The 20,555-nt window shown below is 34.3% G+C and overlaps 2 protein-coding genes across 6 annotated transcripts; both read left to right on the plus strand.

The window, feature by feature from the left end:
- Window positions 1-5,096: 5,096 nt before the first annotated feature.
- LOC113761484 lies at window positions 5,097-9,492 on the plus strand. Its single transcript, XM_027304492.1, has 2 exons — window positions 5,097-5,695; window positions 9,049-9,492. Exon 1 carries the CDS (start codon window positions 5,200-5,202, stop codon window positions 5,692-5,694), a length of 495 nt encoding a protein of 164 aa, XP_027160293.1. The 5' UTR covers window positions 5,097-5,199; the 3' UTR covers window position 5,695; window positions 9,049-9,492.
- Window positions 9,493-15,414: 5,922 nt separating this feature from the next.
- Window positions 15,415-19,896, plus strand: LOC113780072. Of its 5 annotated transcripts, none has more exons than XR_003469511.1 (6): window positions 15,415-15,709; window positions 16,227-16,304; window positions 16,846-16,904; window positions 17,498-17,689; window positions 18,259-18,468; window positions 19,603-19,896. XR_003469511.1 is itself a non-coding variant. In XM_027325894.1 (6 exons), the coding sequence occupies exons 2-5, from the start codon at window positions 16,236-16,238 to the stop codon at window positions 18,406-18,408; spliced, it is 441 nt and encodes a 146-aa protein (XP_027181695.1). In that variant the 5' UTR covers window positions 15,415-15,709; window positions 16,227-16,235; the 3' UTR covers window positions 18,409-18,468; window positions 19,603-19,896. The 5 variants fall into 5 exon arrangements, 1 of the variants encoding a protein (XP_027181695.1); XR_003469513.1 differs by having other exon boundaries at window positions 18,311-18,468; XR_003469512.1 differs by having other exon boundaries at window positions 17,498-17,642; window positions 18,284-18,468.
- The last annotated feature ends 659 nt before the right edge of the window (window positions 19,897-20,555 follow it).

Genomic DNA, 20,555 nt, shown 5'->3' on the forward strand with positions numbered 1-20,555 from the left:
TGTAACCTAGACAACAAACACCAAGATCTGAAATCTTCTGCATTTGATGATTTTGTCACATTTGTCATATCATCTTATCATATGGAAGTAAGTGTTGAATTTGCAGATTTTTTTTAAAAAATTATTTACACTAAAAATATGTGTTGATACACACACATACGCAGAGTCACATCCAATTGAATAAATCTGACAACATCTCAGTCCAACCCTAAACGCATTGAAAGTTGGCAGGCAGTGGCCATTATGAGTTGGTTAGTCAACCATATTTTGATATTGATTTAGTTTGTGTTATGAATAGCATATGGTTTCCTAAAGCCTACAATGTAGGCTTATTTATCGCAGAATGAATGAGTTGAGCTGCCTTTGGCTGGGAATATGAATAGCATGGATGAATATCAAAAGGGGTATATTTTGTATACCGCTTTTGGTGAGGAAAAGTGCATGATGAAAGTTGATATAAAGCAACTAATATTACACATCATCAATTTTGGTAAACTCAAACTCTAGTATTTTATGAAAAAAAAAAAACCAAAAGTACGTGTGCATATGCAGCAACCTTTTAGACAAAAAATAAAACTTTTTCCTTGCAAAGTTGAATAGAGCACATACTAATAGGAAACTAATTATCTTCTCTAATCTATTGTTTATTGCTTTCTGGCATCTATGCTTGTCTTTAGTAAACTGAAAACCACTGACTACTTTTAAATAGAACAGCAGTACTACTGTACTACAACTTACATTATTGTGGTGGTTTTGTTTTAGCAATGGCTTAAAAGCTTTTGATGGATGGTTCAGAATTTCTGAACTTTGAACCTCTTACCTCTCTACATTAGAAGTATTCCTTACATATAATTTCTTTTCACCAACTTTGACACAGTGCTTTTTATCAATTTGATTGTTTCTAAAAGATAACTAAAGGAAAATGTAGCCAATAAGAATTGGAAAAAAAAAAATAAAACAAAGCATTGACTCTAGCCATTACCATGTTTTAACATTTAAAATCCTTCTTTAAATGGTGTACTTATAATCTACTTCTCTTTGGGTTTTTTCCCCTTGCGCAAAAAATACAAAGATGGAAGTTGACTATTTTTTTAAAAAAAAATTTCTGGCAAGGAAAGAGTGGGATTTAAAAAATGGGATGGGAAGTGAGATAGAAACAGACTCTGAATTTAGCTGGATTGGGAAAGTATTCACCCAACGTTGAGTACAAGTTCACCCAACATCGAGTTTTCATTGTTGCTGTTTATACTTTCAAAACCTATACATCTATTAAGCAAATCATGAAATGAAACTAGTCGAGTTCTCACTGTTGTTATTTATGCTTTCAAAAACTATACATTTACTGAGCAAATCATGAAATGAAACTATACGACTCGTTTTAATTCTTGAAGCATAATCAACTACTCTATAACCAAAGACCATTAGCTATTTGGTTATCAACAGAAGGAACATGGGTGAAACATGGCTGAGCAGTATAGTTCCTCCAAGGTAGTTGCTAATCTTCAACGGGAGATGCACATTATTTGTGATTCAGTGCTCTTTTTTTTTTTTTTTTTTCCGAGACGACAATTGTTATATAATCTAATCTATCCTACACTAAGGGGAAGGGAGCAGACCTAAGGAGACCCAAAAATAATCCGAATGGGATTGAACCATCACCGGACCAAACGGGTGCACAACACATCCGCCTGAATTTTTTAGAAACAAACCATTTAAACGTGACATTTTTGCCCCACCAACTAGGTGGAGGCCACCAGCCTTTGGGCTGGTGGTTTTGATTCAGTGTTCAATTGAGGCTATTTTAATTGACTTGAATGAGTGCAACTTGCAGTTGAAGTCCCTCTCAAGTCTTATCCCAGTGAAAAGGATGTGTTTTTCTAAGCTCATTGAATCAAACAAACTTGTACCAGCATGCACATTCACATGACACGAACACAATTGAAAGTGTGTTGAGCATTTTAATGAAGGAAAGATATGGACAAACCAAACGTCAGAGTCAATGAAGTAAACTACCACTTCTTCCATCCTTTTTTTATAGTCATTTTTTCTAATCCATATCAAAGTATAATCTACTTTTCGATTGAAAAATATAGTTAACTTTTAATTTTTTAAAATATTCTTATTTAACGTACTTTGTTATCAGTTAATATAACCTATTTTATTCAATAATGTTTCTGATTCATAGCTTAAATGATTTAATTTTCCATCAATGTTGTTATTGTAATTAATGTGAATTTATAATGATTAGTCATACTCCTGATATTAACGTAAGAGTATTTTAATAAAATAGTAGGTTAGATTTAATCTTGCAATAAAGTTAATTAATTATTCTTAAATTGTGTGAGATTAAAAATCAATTACGAGTCCAGCGTCAGTTGCCAATTACTGCTACAAAGATTGAAGCAATATGCATTCATGTTTGCCATTTTTGTATTAATTTGAGGTGATAGGAGAGAGGAATAGTGGTGTTAGGTTTGAATTGCTAAATAAAAAGGAAGAGAAATGCACACATAAAGGGTGAAAAGTAAAGAATTTTTACTGCCATCTCTTTATTTAGAACCAAACACAAACCAAAGACATAAAGTTACTAAATGATTATTATATTGGTGTAAATGGACCCCAATAACATGTCCAATCAAAGAACTCTCATGGCCTGGCCCTTAAAATCAATTATATGAGCATAGGGTAATTTGGTCGAAGCGACAGGGTGGTCAAAATTCATATTATTATATCTTTTTTGACCTTTAAAATTTAATTCTGTGTAGGCTTCGTGATAATTCCGAGCATTAGAGCTTGGATCAATTTTCAATTTGGTGTGTTTCAATTTTGTGACGAAGGTAAACTCGTCAGTCTCTTTAGGGATTTTTCTTCTTTTCTTTTCTTTTTTTTTTAATATAAAATATCATACTTTCATCATATTTAAAGGATAGCATACCACAGATTTAGATAATTGATAAAAATTACACTGTAAAACTCATATACTGCTCAAAATTATAGATAACACAATTATAAGCTCAAGAAACTGTGCATGGTTCAATCGCCAAATCTATTGAAATTTGTTGAGATAGATGTAGAGAATCTCAATTTGAGAACCAAATTTTAAAAACGCAAATCTAACAACAAAATAGAAAAGCATACCAAAAACTCCTATTTGAAATCCTTAGGAGAGAAGAACACTCTCACCAAAAAAAAAAATCAACGAAACTCTTATTAAAAAATCCTAAGAGAGATGTGAAAAGAAAAAATGAAAAGCCATGAGAGGAAGGGAGATCAATGGTCTCCTCTGCCTCCCTAGTAGGAAGATCTTCTTAGGAAGAAAAAATGTTAGAGAAGGAGGAGAGTTTAAATTAAGAAAAAACAAAAGTTGTTCACTAAAATTAAGAAGAATATTTACATATTCTCTTTAAGGATTCAGAGATAAGAGACTTAAGTCTCAATGTGAGACTTTTTTTTTTTCTTCCACTATTGTGGATTAATTTGGAGAAATTTTATCTCGAACCAGACTAGACTAATTACTTGAGAAACTTAGTAATTAATTTTTTATCAATAAAAGCGCTCCAAATTATGAGCCCACTAGTGTTACATTGAATAAAATTATTAGATCCTAATATGTCCAATTACGGATCGGTCAAAAAGCCACTACTACCAAATTTCTCATGTAATTGGTCTAAATCGAGATAAGGATTTCTTGTTTATTTGTGGGTTTCTTGTAATCTTGAAAAGAAAAAAAAAAAAAAAAAGGTTCCCCTCAGCTTGCAAAATTATTTTACATTTTGCCTCGTAAACAGCAAAGCAGGCAGGATCTTGAGGAGATGGCATCCAAATTTGAGACAAGAGATTTGGGTCTCACAAGTCGTGTTCTTGTCCAGTCATTTTGTATAATTCTTACAATATGTGATATAAAATAAAATAGCATGCAAGTGTGATTTTTTATTCAGTTCAAATCGGTCATAATATAATTCTTACCATAATATGTAGTGTAAAAAATCACAAGATAGAAATTCTAATAATTTAAGTTCCATATCTTTATGTTTACACTGTTGTTATTCAGAACTTGAACTTATGAGCCTCGAATCCAAAGGCCTGCCCTTCAATTATTTTCCAATGATCTCAAAATTTTCAACTAGTATCATAAAAACTCCTCATTCTCCAACTCTACCATGACATCAAGAAACAACAAACAATTGATCCTCGTCACCAAATAAACTCATCATTCTCTTTAGGTATTTAGACATCACGTAGATTTAAAATTCACTGTATTTTTTTCACTATTTATAAAATTGATTCGGAGAAATTTTATTTCGATTCAAACCAATTACTCGAAAAAACCTAATAAGTAGTCTTTGATCAATAAAAGTGCTTCAAAAATTCCGTTTATTTGTAAGCTTTTGAAAAAAAAAAAAATCGTTCAAAACATCACTCATATTTTGTAATATGACTTTTTTCGTTTGTCATTTTTAAAATTGTAATTTTACGTTTCTTACAAACTCACATTAATTAATTTTGGTTACTACCTAGGTTTCTAACTAATTTTTTATCAGAATCTACCATGTGTCTTACACGTGATCATTTTTTAGGGGTAAAATTATTAAATTAAATTTTACATAATCCGATTCATAATATCTCACATTTTACAAAATAAAATTTTTTTGTCCCTAATATTTTATGAAATAAATTATTTTATCATTCATATTTTAAAAGTGAAGAACTAAAAAAGTTATTTTGTAAAATATGAAGTACGTGTTGAATGATTTTCCTAAAAAAAAAAGAATAAAAGAAGTGAGGGACAATTATCTCTAGTAAATTCACATTTGGCGCACATTGCATAGTAACAACAAAAGGCAGGCATGGTCCCGGGGAGATAGCATGAGATTTGAGATTTGAGAATTGAGAGAAGACTTGACCTTCAATGATTCTCCATCAACGTACACGACAAAAAAAATTAATGAATAATTCATCTCTTTAATTTTAGAATTTTCACATTTATATCTTTCCCTTAACAATGTCCACTAATAAATTATTCATTTCTTTAATTTTAAATTTTACGTGTTTGTCCCATCACTTAACAATAATGTTAACAATGCCATGATTTAGATTCTCTGTTTATATAGGTGGACTCAATCTTCCTCTATTGATATAAAGCTCCTCATTCTCTATCTCTACCGTCAAGAATCCACAAATACTTGATCCTCATCAACAATGGCCATGGCCTTCTCTTCAAAGCTACAGCTTCTGTTCTTGATCTCCGTTTCCCTGATCCCCATCTCCCTTTGCAGTAATCCCAACCGTCCACTGAGCTCCTTCAAAACCTCAACCCCGGATGTCCATGACCTCCTCCCAAACTACAGCCTCCCAAAGGGTCTCATCCCAGGAAATGTCAAGTCCTATTCTCTTAACTCAGACAGCACTTTCACCATCGAACTCACTCACGAGTGTTATGTTAAGTTCACTGACTTGGTTTACTATAAAACTGTTTTGACTGGAAAGTTGGGTGATGGGGAGGTTTCTGATGTTAGTGGAATTGAGGTGAAGAAGTTGTTCGCATGGCTGCCTATTACTGGTATTCTAGTTGATGGAAGCTCGATTGAATTTCAAGTTGGGTTTTTGTCTGAGAAGCTTCCTGCTTCTATGTTCCAAGAGATTCCAACTTGTCGGAATAAAGAGTTCCAGCAATCTCTGCTTGCATCAAATTGAGGTAAAGTTTGCATCTTTATTGTTTTTTATGCTTTCTTTGTCCTTTTTTTTGGGGTCTTGTAATAAGCATAAAAGGATAAAAGTAAAAATTATGTGTATCTGAAGGGGTTTTGGGAATCTGGAGTGGTTTTGCCCTTTCCCTTGGAGTATATGTTAAGAGTTTAAATTCACGTACTTCTCTTGGACCATCTGTATCTCTGCATGAAGTAGGTAAATTCGATCTAATATTAGGGAAAAATTGTCTTTTGTGGTTTAGAAATTAGCAGGTCTTCTGAGATCTATGATCGGCAGATAATCTTTGATTTACTGTTCTAGATTTGGATGTTATCAATTGAGGATAAAATGACTTGTGAACTAGTGGAAATGGAGTGAGGATTGGGGAGAAAAATTGGGGATAGAGAAAACAGCTGGAACTGCATTAGTGTTGCTGACACCAATTGGAAAAATTGACCTTTTTTCCTCAAGGTGGAAGGTTAAGATAAGCTGCAAGAGTTCTTTAATTTTATTAAATGCAATCGGATCACTTGTTTTGTGTTTTGATGTGTTGACGGAATGTTCAATTGTTCTCTGGTTTTCATTTCGTTTTCTGCAATGAATTTGGTCAACTTGAACTGTCAAAAATTGAAATTTCAGAGAAACTGGATTGTGGTCATTAGGTAAATTACACACTACAGGACAATGCCACTTCAGAGAATATAAATGTATGGAACGAAAAGTCGGTCCATGTAAATGCCGAGACCTAGCAAACAACAACAGCTCCTTTCCATATGCAGTTCAGAAGCCAAAGGAAATGGTTGAGTTTACTGTATCTTCTTTGTGTTAGTTGACCTAAGTCACACCCTGACTGCTGGGGTGGGGTTGGCCTCCGAATCGTACATGGGATGAATTTCTGCCTCATACAGCTTAGGCCAAAGACTGCAGGAAGTTTATGAGAGACGAAAATACTTAGCAGCTGATGGTTTTTTTTTTGTTGGGGGGGGGTAAAGCAACCCTTCAGCATCAGCACTTTTCATTCTTTCTATTCCCTTAGGGAATTGGTGGCTAAACTAATTGAATAAGTGAAGTGGTTGTTGTCTGACCAGTTGGCTCGGACGCCAACTGCCCATGCCTGCCCAATTTGTCTTGCCCTAAATGCAATGTCTCTCTTAGTTACGCTGCACCTGGACCCAGGTCCCTGTGGAAACTTTTCACCTTCTGCAACCCACGTCGTCGGCCTTTCCAAGCCAAATCCACATCTCTTGCCTCTAGAAAAAACCAATCAATCCTGTCATAAGCTTTTGAATTTTTTGGTCTATACACATCACGTAAGTCTGATATATTTCTTGGCAATCCCTTAACAGGTACTTTAGAGTCTACTTTTCTTAATATGTTTTTGCCTACAATCGAGATTTTTTTGCCTACAAATACTTAACTCTATTCTGTAGAAAACAGAATTGAAACACATTATTTGTGAAGGATAGTTTTGCCCTTCTGTATTAGCAGTAGTGGAATTTCTTTCAGTGGTTGGGTTCTTGATGATTTTTTGTATGCCTGCTAGTAAAGATGAAAATTCATTGGCAAAGCATCAACCCTAGGTAGGTTGCCACCTGGATTCGCAAGTGCAAACTATAATATTTCTGATACAGAGTGATTTAGCTTTTGAAGTTTAAACATTTGTCTGCTGACAAACTTTTTGGATGTAGTTAAGGTTGCTTCTTGTATTGGCCAAATTTTGTCAAGGCTTCTCAAGGAAATGAGCTAGAATTTCTTCTTTTGTTTTATTCGTGTTATCTTCTTGTCTTCACTCTAGAGGTGCTTTTATGGTCAATGACAGTGGATCAGATAGAACCTTTAGAGATGTTGACTAATAAGTTGCACTTGCATATATAACTATATGGCAGTACCATAGTCATCATGTAACTAAAAGTTTGGTTGTGGGAAATTGTCATGCACATATGGTTGTCTTTATATACAGGCTTGTGGGGTACATTATGACATCACATCTGCCTCATGCATTGCAAGAAAACAGATGGAAGTAACTTGAAGGTCAGACGGTGGAGAACATTTAGTCTCCTATTTTGAACTTAATTGTACCCATCAAAGTGTTGAAGATTTCACAAATAATTGTCCTCTTTGAGTGGGTGTCTATGCTTGCAAAATTCTTGGCTGATTAATTTTTTCAATACCTTTCAGTGTATACCTTTTGCAAAAGCAAGAAGCAGCATATTGAGTTTTAAGAAAAAGCATTTGCAAAGTGTCAAATTTTAACTGGAAGAAAAATCAAGTTTTGCTGGCTTCATATCCATTCTTTGAGATTGGCATTAACTGGAGTATGTGACAGAGAAGCAGTTGATCAACGCCAGGAACAGGAACAGAGAGACATTAAAACACACTCAGAGACAGGGGGTGTTTAGAAAATCAAACATCTTGGATCTATTTAATAAAGCATTTTTTGTAACGTTGGTGGGTTGGTAATTCAGACACACGCGCACATACATGCATAGATATTTGCATGAACATTTCCTTGTATTTATAGTATAAAATACACGTCTAGTAGGACAAGTATGTCTGTATGTGCGCAAGTACTTACACAGAGGTTTACAGAGTATGTGTAGTAGTAGAGGAAAGATGATGATTAAGCAGGCCAGTCTGGTGCTGTTCTCAACAGCTGGTAAGCTGCTGAAACCAGAAGGCACTATACAAGCTTAAGAATGGCCTGATGCTTTGACCAATATTACTAGTCCAACAGCAGATTGCAGAGTGATTTTCCCATTACCTGCATAGCTTTCCTAAAGGCTACATTCTATGCTTATAACTGTGTAATTGGGATGAGATGCTTTTAGGTATGGAATATAAATAGCATTGCATTAACATCAAAATTGGTATGTTAAATATATCTCTCTTGATGAAGAAAAGACAAAACAAAAGTTGATAGAAAGCAACTTATTTATCACACGATCAATTTTCAAGAAACTAGCGCTCAAATTTTAATTTAAAAAATAGTCACATATATGCGTGCCAAGGTGGTAACTCGTATAAAGCAAAAGAAAATTTTCTTTCCAGAGTTGAAAATGAAAAACACATAAAAACATGTTAACAATTACCTTCTCTAATATATGATTTATTGCTTTCTGGCATCTATACTTGTCATCATATAAGAAACTGTTGTAATTGACATACTTTTGCTCTCCAGAGTGTGTATGTGTGTGTGTTTGACATTCGGCATAATTTTCTTGTTGACATCCAATGATATGGTGCCTTTACTTCCCTTTTATCTGTTCTTTTGTCATCCTTTGGGTTTTGAAAGTATTTATAAAATTTAGTTCTCCGCTCAGTCTAATTAATTTGATTTTCTTTCTGTTTCTATCATCGTAGCTGCCAACTGAATGGATAGTAGCCAGTTGCTTATAAATGATGATGGTTGAAGACACTGTACCCTGAGCTAGCAGCAGCTGGAGGTGTCCTCTAGGGCATATTTTCGTTTTTCAGTCTTGAGACATCAGGATTTAGCTGGAAGCTGTTCTCCTACATATATTAGCGCACGTTTCCTAGCTGATTTTCTTGGTGTACTCTTTTGGAATAAAGTTTCAGTTCATCCAAAAAACTCTCTCTCTCTGTATGCAGGATCATTCATAGCATTTAGTTCCTATATCCTGCTAAAACTCGTTATCAAATGTTAAATAATGCGTTGGCTTTGGTAAGCTGACAGTCACTAACTTGTTGATGGAGAGAAAGAAAAGTGTACTGTGTGACTTACAGAGATATGGTTGCTTGGTAATAACATGTTTCTGGCAATAGCCTCAAAGCTTTTGATGTGTGTTTCTGAATTCCTAGACAGGCTGAACTTTGCTAACTTCTCTAGTTCTTTTTTTTTCAATTCCAGTCTTCATCTCAAAAAAAAAAAAAAAAATCCAGTTTTAGAGGTAGCATTGTGACTTGTTGCAATATTATGCAGGAAAAAGTAAAAGAATCATCCGAGTGAGCCTTGGCATTTGGATATAGAGTAATTAACTCCTAATTCCCCTGCAGTAAGCATCGTTAATTATGATTCCTATGTGTGACGCCCCGAAAGAATGAGTGTGAGAATCCGAAAATTTTTGTATCTTTTCGAGACATTATTTTGTTTCCTCGTTTATAATTTTGTATCTTTCTTCAATATTTTAATTTTCTATACATTTTTATAAGTAAATATAGTTTTCAAATCATTTTCTTGATACAAGTTAGTCAACGTTAATTTGGAAGAGTATTATGAACGTGGGATCCGTTAGTGCGGTAAATGCAATATATTTTTGATAACTTGTTGGAGTTTTGTATTAAGTGATATTATTTTACAAGGTGTTAAAAGATAATTAGATGTTACCTATATGGATTAGTATTGGAGAGACAAAAAGATAAGTTTTAAACCAAAAGGTGACAAGCGTCACCATCCAATTCACCCTTGGACTTTTGATCAAGATATTTATACCTTCTTAAAGCAAATTTTGATCAAAATATCTCTTCATTTTAGTTCCTCTTGGCCGACTCTCTCTGTACAAGAAAAGAAAAGAAAGCTCTCAACTTGTTTCTTCAATTTCTTGCTTGGATCTAGCAAATCAAACCGATAAAACTTCAAATCACTCCATAAAATCCCTTTGCTAAGTGGTCTTGAGGTAGTTGGTGAAGTGGTTTGAGAAACAAAGGTGCTTAGTTGGCTCTTTTCTTGAGGTTCCAAGGTGAGTAGCTAATGGATTCCTTCTTTGGTCTTGCTAATGTCAAATTAATGGTTTGTGTTGGTTAAAAATGTGATTTTATGGAAGAATTTATGGATTAAAGTGAAGTTAGCTCAATTTCTGATTTTATTGGAGAATTTTCTGATTTTATATGATGATCATGGTTTAATCATGGTATGATGGCTGGTAACGGTGTAAAAGGAAGCTTGTATATGTTAGTTACGATTGTTTGCGGAAAATTTCGGTTTTATGCGGAAATTCCAGGTTAGGGTTTTGAATCTGCCCTGTTCTGTCCGGTTTTATTTGAGCATGTTAGAGGCCGAATCAGGATTAGGTTAAAACATGAAAGTTATAGAAAATGGTGTTAAATAGATACCTGCAAATTTTCAACTCGATCCGAGTACTGTAGCATGTGAAATGACCGAAATACCCTTGACTGCCCATGAACCCTGTTCCACGCCCAGATTTCTGTTTTCGTGGAGTTTTCCGTTTTTGACCATGAAAATGCATGATTTGGCTTTTGAGGTCTTCATAAGAAATGTAGGTCTATGTCTTGGTTTCGAAACGCCATAAGATTCGTTTCAATCTGATAAGGGTAGCTTCAGTTATGGATATTGTGCCGAAAGATGTATTTGATGGTTTATAATGTGTATGTGGTTAATTTGAGATGAATTGGTGTTGCTTGTAGGATGGAAAAGTAAGGAAATTAAGGGGATATGCTGTCCGACCTTTGAAACCATTTGATTGCTTTGAGTTTGAGTTGAAGGGCTTGGATTCGGACAAGGTAATAATATATGATGGATGATTCTTGAGCCGTGGAGGTGAGTGACCCTAAACTGCTTCCAAAGTTACTTTTGAACGTCTTCTTGCATTATTTCCTCGTTTGCATATCATGTATGCCGGCATGTGAGTCCATGATATGATTTGGATTAAATGAGTTCTTGGGGAGTCTTGTGCTGAACACCCACGTCTCCACCACTTTCGTGAGTTCGTGACATGATCTGGAGCACTAGTGTTGCTCCCCCATATTGTTTATCGTTAAGTAATCTTTTTGAGCGTTGGGTGTTTAAGTGCAATGATTTCACTGGCTCACGAGAGCAAAAATACGTACATTTGATCTCTGAATCATGACATCATCGAAATACATTATTGTGCAATATATTTGTTTACTGATTTTACTAGTTACTCACTGAGCTTCTAGCTCACCCCAAAACTATTTTATTCCCCTCCACAGTACTCGTGGCGAAAGAAGGTTTGTAGTACTTGTTCACGTGACTAGATGGCATATATTTTGTACCGTTTGGATTTGGAATCATTTTATGTATAGTTGGAAATTGTTTCCGCTTCGCTTATGACATGTAATTATTGGAGAATTTGATGTATATTTGAGATTATATTGTGAGTGAGTGAGTCTCGGCGAAAGTTGGGCAGGCGACCCGCCGAACCCTTTGGTTCGCCTTAGGGTGAGGTGGGGCCGTCACACTATGTCATTTGGAAAAGTTGATTGGCTGCAAGAACTCTATAAAATAGGGAAAAGAAAGTAGTTCTATAGAATTTTTTTGGTCAAAAGTCAACTGTATTGCTAATGATTGAATACCAAAAATTAAGAAATAGAATAGCTAGATTGATTCATAGAAGTTGAACCCTCTATTTCAACCTTCCTATGTTTAAATGGGTGCAAAGTTCATAGCTGAAGCACAAATAGTTAACTTGGGGAAAGATTACAAAATATGAAGCTGAGTCAAGTACCTATACCACGAGTACTTCATACGTTTCATTTTTATGGACCATTAGTGACTAGATATGGATGTTATTTCATCAATTTGATTGTTTCTAAAAGATAAGGAAATAAAATTAAAGGTTGTGTTTGGATTTCAATTTTCATGATTTTTCATGGAAAAATTACTATAGCGATTTGATGTATGTGAGGAAAAAAGGTAATTGGGAAATGTGATCACGGAAAACGATGTAATTTTTCAACAGAAAACCTCAATCCAAACAAGTAAGAATAGAACGAAGAAACAGAAGAATGCAATTTAGCCATTACCATTTGTTTTTTAACACATATGTACTAAGTGTGTAGGGGTGTTGCCGAGACCGTTCTTTTTTTTCTGATGTGGCAAAATGTTATTGGACAATTTGTGGTCGTCCTTGCATGTGTTTGTGCAAAAAAAAAAATCCAAAATGCTGAGACCGTTGTCTTTGTAAATGAATGGTACATTTATTGTCTTCATTTTGGTTGTATACGATTGGACCACTTTACCATTTCTGTTCCGCCTTTTCCCATATGTATTGGGAAGTGATTGTCATCATTGCAATAACTCAGTTTAGTTGACTATCTGGACAAATGTATTCCAGTTTTGCCCTCCCATTATATTTTTCTTACCAGCCACAACGAATTGGTTTGCACTTGTCAGGAGGTCAATTTTTATTTATACTTGGGTTGCATTTGTAAAAAACCATCATTCCTTCACTGTCGGCGGCTATTGAAAGAAGGACTGTGGCAATTTCTTTTGTTCTGTCCAACCCACCGCAATTTCTTTGTTCTGCCCAAGCCACCGCTGCCGGTAAAGCTATGGATTGTTGCTGGGATTTTCTGCTTATGCTAATGGTTAGTGATATGTTAAGTTTTTGCAGTCCTTTTTTGTATCATTCCTTTTTTGTTTTCTTCGGTTCTTACTTTCTCTTTTATTGCTCTGTTCCTTCGAAGCTTCTTCTTCATTTTGCCCTCCTTCATAAAGATTGGTCAGGTGAGCTTTTCCTTTTACTGAACTATTCCTTCTATAATGCTGTTTATTCCGATATGTTTTTGCTTGGTCATTCGTAGACTAACTCAGTCGTATTTACTTTGTTTATGGGTGTTTTGTATTTTGTCGTTGCGTTAAGGTAAGCCTATTTTTAATTTTCTGTGTTCTTTGATTCTTTGTTCTACGTTTTAATTGTCCATTATTTGTTCTTATTTATGTTTTGTGTTTTTCCCCCGTTTCCTCTTTACATTTTATATGCAGCTTTCTTCGTCAGTGGTTGCTGTATGGAACTTTCTTTCTTCGTCATCTTCTTTTATATCTGCAGCTTGTATTGTTTCAGGTTAGCTGATCATTCTCTCTCTTTTTTTTTTTTTTTTTTTTTATAGTTTTTGTTAGGGCTAAGTGGTGGAGGCAGCTTAGTACGGGATGGACATGGTCGATTCATCTTCGGGTACTCATGCTTCTTTGGCAATTTGACAAGCTTGGAGTAGGATGGGATGAATATTGTGAACAGAATACTACTAACGAACATCACATGCTACTGCTTCGACATATTGGGAATTTATTCTTTGATGTTATTAATTTTTGTGAATTGCAACAACAAGTTAATCTCAGCTGGACAGTCCCCCTAACAAACCTTCATCTTAGCAAGATTGTATACATCTTTATCCTTTCCATTTCATACTAATGTTTCAATCCTACATTATTTATTCCAGCAAAAATATTTCTTATGTGCAGCTCGTGCCGATCCACCAATTCATGAAGAAATAGTGACATCTTCACTTCAACCTCATTTCTCACAAGACTCATCCACTTCAGTATGCTTCTATCAAAGCTTTCACTCAGCCGACCCGTATACATTGGTACAAAATCCTTATCGTATTTTCCCTTATCATATTTTCCTTAAAATTATTCCCTACCTAACTTATTTCCTTCAACTCAGCTCCCTAACTTTTACTTTTTGAATCAGAAAATCCCACGATTTGTTGACTACTTTCTCAATGAACAAAAAACTCCATTTATAGCTCTCAAAACTGGAGATAACATAACAGAAATTGGAATGAAAGGCAAGCGGCTCAAAAAAAATTGGAAAGCTTTCATTCTTCAACATCAACTCTAACACAATGACGTCCTTATTTTCATTCCAGAATCGAAGACCGTCTTTACTGTTTTAATATTTGACAGCAATGGAGATGAAAATTTTTTCCCTTGGTACCCTGTATTTCATATCCATTACTATAATTAGCCAGTTTATTATTATAATTAGTCATTAACTTTTTGTATCTGTAACATTATTCATAAATTATGTTATCCTTATTTATTAATGCTTTGTGATTAATCAATAAACATGGTTTCATAGCTAAAAATACTATAAAAAAAAAGGTAAAAATCAATTATAAATTAACCGGGTTAAGAAGGTATTCAATTGGTGATGGCATGCTTTCAAACGGGAAATTACCCAAAGCTAACCTACTCAAGATTGTGGTCTTATTCTACATCCGTTCTCTACCGTTCGCATCTTTTCTTTTTAGTTCCACTTGGGAATAATAAAAAGAAGAACTCCCTTCTGCAAGGGCACCTAGCTCTATTGGAAGAGTGACTTAAGAGAATATTCATTCCTTGGTAGTTGAAAAGGCAAACTCAAGTAATAACTTCATATATAATCGTCATTTATTTTACCAAAAAATTTATTTATTCAAAAGCAAAAAATTTGCCGCAATATATTTTACCATTATCCAGCATTTCATATCCAATTTATCAAATCATCACCTTCTACCTTATAAATAAAAATTGAGATATAAATGAAATCAACATCAACAACTGACAAACCATTTCTACCGCTTTTCCATTTATAACTTTTAATGCTTGGACCATTCTAACACTTTTCAGCTATGATATACACCACTCTCCTACATTTACTCCTTTCTAGCTTGCTTTTACTTTTCATTATATGATTTCAGCTTATTTCACTTCCACACTCAACTCTCACCTTAATAAATAATTCCATATTTATCCTAATCCAAACTCAACAACCTATACAGTTTACATGTTTCTTCTTCGGGGCATAATTGCATTGATCCACCGCGCGTAGCGCGGTCACACCCTCCTAGTTATCAACATAACATACAATGCACCAAAGAGGGTTACTGTTCACTTTTCGTCGTCATCACGTGCTGCTCACGTGACTTATCTAAATTGGTTCTTCTCGGTGCTCCAGCGTCGTCGTCATGTGCTATAAGCATGTCTTCAGTATTTTTTTTTTGCGCGACGCGCGGGCTGTCGGCTCAGGGTTAGCTACACAAAACACATTTCTCTCCTGGCTTTCCTTTCCAAAACCTCCCCGCCGCCGCTTCTTCTCTCCTGCCTTTCCTTTCCAAGATTATAATGCCAAAATTTCCAATACGCTTAAAGTCTCCTCGCTCTTTGCTTATTTTCTTGTAAGTTTGCAGCTTCTTTACTCTTAGTTTCAACGCCAAAGGAGGAGAGGAAAAAAAATTAGATTAAAAGAAGGAGATGGAGATTTGAGAAGCTGGGCTAGAATCCTCCGAAGTGTGTGGCCAGCATTATTTCCAGCTTAAGGTTTGTGACTTTGGTTTAGGGCTTTTCTTTAATTTTCCTAGATTTATAACATATTTTTGGGACTTTGGTTTAGGGCTTTTCTTTGTTTTTCCCAAATTTGTTCTCCTTTGCTGTCCTTCATCTTCCGTTCAAATCAGATTATTTTTTTATATTGTTGTTCCTTATTTTTCTTACCATTTTCAAATCGAGTGACTTTTTTTTGATGTGGTTGTTCTTCATCTTTAAAAAAAAATCTACAACATCTCCCTTTGTCCCCTCTGTTTATTTTCCTATATGCGTATCTTCTTTTTTCTTTTTAGAATGCATAGAAGCCCTTTGAATTGGGATGTGCGAAAGTATTAATGCATTACTAAAGGACCTTTGAAAGATTTATTTTTGTGCAAGAAACTGAACAATATGAGGCAAAAAGAAAATTTCGAATATAAAGTGCTTAATTTCTATGATTTATTTATTTTTTCCTGTACTATCTTTTTTTTATTTTCTTTTTGGTCAATGACATTTTTGGGTTTGGTGGAAGCCTTTGAATATGATGGCGAGGCTTCTCCGAAATGCTTCTTTTCTGGGATGTACTCTGTTTCTGCAACCTCTCTCTCAGGTAATTTCCCCACCAAACCAGAAATACAAGAAAGGTCACTTAAAATAGGGAAGATTTTGTTCTTATTTTCTTTGTATTTTTGGAGAACAATTTGGTTAGGGTTAATGATAGGTAATGGCCCGTTGTAGAAATTTGAAGCATTTTTTAAAAAAAATTTCCAGCCTTTTCTCAAATATGTTTTCCACAGCTTTGTTGAGTTTCAACGTTTTTACACTACCTACCTATGTCTTGTTTGTACTATTTTTTTGAAGTTATAGGTGTAATATAGTGCTTATACTTGTTATTAGCAGTTGGAAGTTGCGAATAAATGATTATACTATAATTTCCTATCAATTAGGAAAGTCAAATGCTTTACTTTGCTAGCTTGCAGTAGTTGGTCCTTTTTTTTTAAATTATTGAACTTGCATACTGTATAAAGAAAAAATCTTTTGTTTGATTCGTTTTCTGAAATCGTTTTTCAATTAGTACTGCTTTTCTTTTTTTATTTTGTTTCTCACTTTCTACATGAGTCATGACATGAATTTGTTGTTTGTTGATGCAGACTTATAGGAAAGGCTTGTTAGGGGCATCCACTCAACTCTCCTACTTTTCCTCCAAAAGGTGCCCCCCGAAGTTTATTTTCCTGCTGAACTGGCCTGCATTTGGTCTTCATACCTTCTTTTTTTGGTGATCATTTTGATGGGTTTCAAAAATAGATAAAGTAAAAAACTTTTGCGTATGAAGTCTATCTTTTTAGGCTTTAGCCCCTTGCTAGGACCAGTTAAGACTAATACATATATTTGCTTAGTGTTTGAATGCTTCAAACATCATGTTTATTTAACGTAACAGTTGCAAGTTTTTCCCCATATTTTGGAGTTTTCTGTTCACTAAAAAATTATAAAGCACCCAAGTATGCAAGTTTATTGCCATATTTTGGCCTTGTACCTCCCTCCTGGAGTATTTTAACATTGAGTGCATCATCCTTAATGTAACAATCACTCGACCCTTTTTCCCCCATGTGATTCTTTGAATTAGATGAGTTCCTTTAAGAATAGCTCTTTTGCTGAAATTTGTTGAGTTTGATATTTTTTACATTTGGCTGGGATTGTGTTATTCCTGCTTAAGAGTACTTACTTTTTGCAGTAGAAAATATCAAATTTTTTTTTTTGGCTTCATTAGTTCATTATGAACATAAGTCATTTTTTCTATGAAAGGTAGAAGAAAATCCAAATCAGATGTCAAAGAAAGATTTGGCACTCAAGCAGGCAATGTATCAGATCACTGCATCATTTGGAAAAGGTTCTATCATGTGGCTTGGCTGCTCTGCCCCTATCAAACAAGTTCCAGTTGTGTCTACAGGTTTATTTGCTTTGGATATTGCACTTGGGATTGGAGGACTTTCAAAGGTTGGACATCTTATGTGTTTCTTATGCTGCAATGCTAGATATTGATTTTGAAATATTGTTTCAAGTGCAATAAACATCTGTAAATTTCTAAACAATCATATTGACATTGTTTTAGAGTGCAAATATACCACTGAAAGGACTTTTCTCTAACTAATTGGGACTTCAACTAAGAGCTGCTATAATTATTCTTGATTTGAATATTTCCATTCTGATTAATCAGCATTTGCAATTTCCAGATTGTATATCAAAAGAAAAGCTTCATCTTGTTCTTGAAAACCTTCACTGAAATGGAAGCTTTTAAATTACTTTGTATCACTATTGGTTTCTGTTAGCCTTATTACTTTGTATCACTATTTTATCTGTTTGATGTAATTGGAGTAGTGCATTTTTGGCGTCGAGCAATATTAGTAGTTCCATGTTCATAGGAGATGTTACCATCCCCAAGCAATTCATTCAGATTGGCTTATGGGATTGGCTCATAACTTCCATTTCTTGCTTTTAACATGAATACATGAAACTTTGTTATACTCTATTTTTGACTCATTTACATGAATCTTTTTTCTGAGCAGAAACTTAATGCGACAATCTCGACAGGTGATTTTACTAAATTGGATTTTGCAGACTACAATGGGCCTTGCAGAGGATATAATCAGTTGGGCAGCATTGGATACAACACTGAGCAGTTCTTTTCAAAGTTAAGAAAGCCTAATACTGCTTAAAGAAAGCTTTGGTTTCACGTAAGCAAGAATTGGCTTTGATTAGCATACACTCATCTTGAGGTATAGATCTTGATACAGTTCATTCTCTTCTGTGTTTTTCTTTTTCTTTCTCAATTGAAGATTAGAAGTATAGGACTTTTTTATGATCAATTGCATTTGTTCTGTGTTTCCGAAGTCTGAAAAACATTAGCAATTATTAAGTGTCAAATTTTAAACTTTGATTATTATAGCATAGAAAATTTCCCTATAAAAGCTTTCTATACAAACCTTGGTTTTGCTTTTATAAGTACTGAAATATTCCTTCATGATTTTATAGTTTCTTAATACTTCTTATCATATGCTAAATGAAGAATTGAGCTATCAAACCTTAAATTTAAAATTTTTCAGTCACAAAAGATTTTAAATTTTAGATCTAGAAAACACATTCTTAGATGAGAATATCTCAAGCTTCTCCGGGGATAAAATCAACTATGCAATCTGGCTTACATGTCAATGCCTCTGACTTTTGGAATGGAGTATTGTTTTAACATAATAAAAAGAGTCCTCCCTATGATGAATAAGTTTCCATTTTGTTTTTGCATTTTAGGATCATTCCATTGACTTTGTGTTATGCCCCTTCCCTGCGCCCCCTATAAAAAAAAATAATAATATAGTTGCTATTTCAATGTTTCACTTTACGACAACAGAATGAGTCTAATATTGGGATATTTTGGAGTTAGAACTTGTCCAATTTATTTTTCGGATTAGGATCATTTGTTGCCAGTTACTTATTTCCAATTTCTTCCTTTGGGTGATAATACATGGATGGCCATATTGCAATAGATTGCATTCTGAATTCCTTTAACTTCAATTTTTTGGAAATAGTAGAATATCCAATTTATCTGCTTTTGGTGAAATTACGAATTACCATGCAAATTGCTCTAACTTTACAACTTATAAGATGCTTTAGATCTCTTTTCTTTGATACTTAATAATAGACAAAATATTTATCATGCTCCTCTTAAGAGGGGAAAATGTGGGTTTAGCTTTTGTATGAATATTACAAGTTTTAAAGTTGTCGAGTTTATCTTGTTTGTTTTGGGATCAAGCAATGTCTCCTGACCCATTTCCAGTTTCCATGTATTGGTGCCAAGGTCTATAGCTAACTGCAATGGAATATATACTAAGATTTTATCGTTATAACTTCATGATTAGGTTGTTGCGGGAGAACTTAGCAAATCTTGCCATGGGCGGCAGCAGAAACAAAATTGATTTTGGATAGGGGAAAGATGCATTGTGCGTTTCAAGCTCCATGCTGCATGCTTTCTTATTTATCAATGTAATTAGTTTAGGACAATTCGTTATTGAATTTATTAGACCCTCTTTGTTATAGGTTTCTTTTTGGTTTATCTGTAACTAAATTCCATCAGACAAACAGTTCCATTAAATGGATCTATTTTGAATATGTACAAATTGTTTTATTAAATTGGGCATCTCCATTTTTTTCCCCACCACGCTAATACGCGTTTTATGGCATTAAACTAGGGAACTAGGGTAAGTAGGGTCATGGGATCGACAAGAAATCATGTATCCATAATCCATGGCATCATACATTTCACATCTAATATATTAGTATTTCTGTAAATATCAAATCCTATTGTTATATCTGTAACAGCATTTTCTTTTCTAAAACAAGAGAAATAACTCGGTTACCGGATTATCTTGTTACATTTGTCCCACAATTTTCTGTTGTTAATTGACATGTATAACTTCAATATTAATTTCTATCTAAAATTACTTTTCAGCAATCTCAGCTACTATTTACATAATTTTAATGCTTCTATGGGCATTCACGTTTTGTACTCCACCGTGCGAAGCGCGGTTATCTCTCCTAGTACTTTAAAAGCATCTTCAGAGGGTGGTGCACTCGTAACTTTTACCTTTTCTGTTCATCCCCTTGTGCAAAAAACACAAGATAGAAAAGTAGAAACTACTCTGCAACCAAAGATCATGGAAATATGCTTTTCGAAAGTTGATATAAAGCATAACTCTCGAGTATTTTATGAAAAACATACCAAATATACGTGGTGCCAAACCAAGGAAGTAACTTATTTAGACTAAGAAGAATACCTTTTCCTTCCAAAGTTGAATAAAACACATATACTGAT

Source organism: Coffea eugenioides, chromosome 1 (genome assembly GCF_003713205.1).
Source record: "Coffea eugenioides isolate CCC68of chromosome 1, Ceug_1.0, whole genome shotgun sequence".
NCBI classification, from domain to species: Eukaryota; Viridiplantae; Streptophyta; class Magnoliopsida; order Gentianales; family Rubiaceae; genus Coffea; species Coffea eugenioides.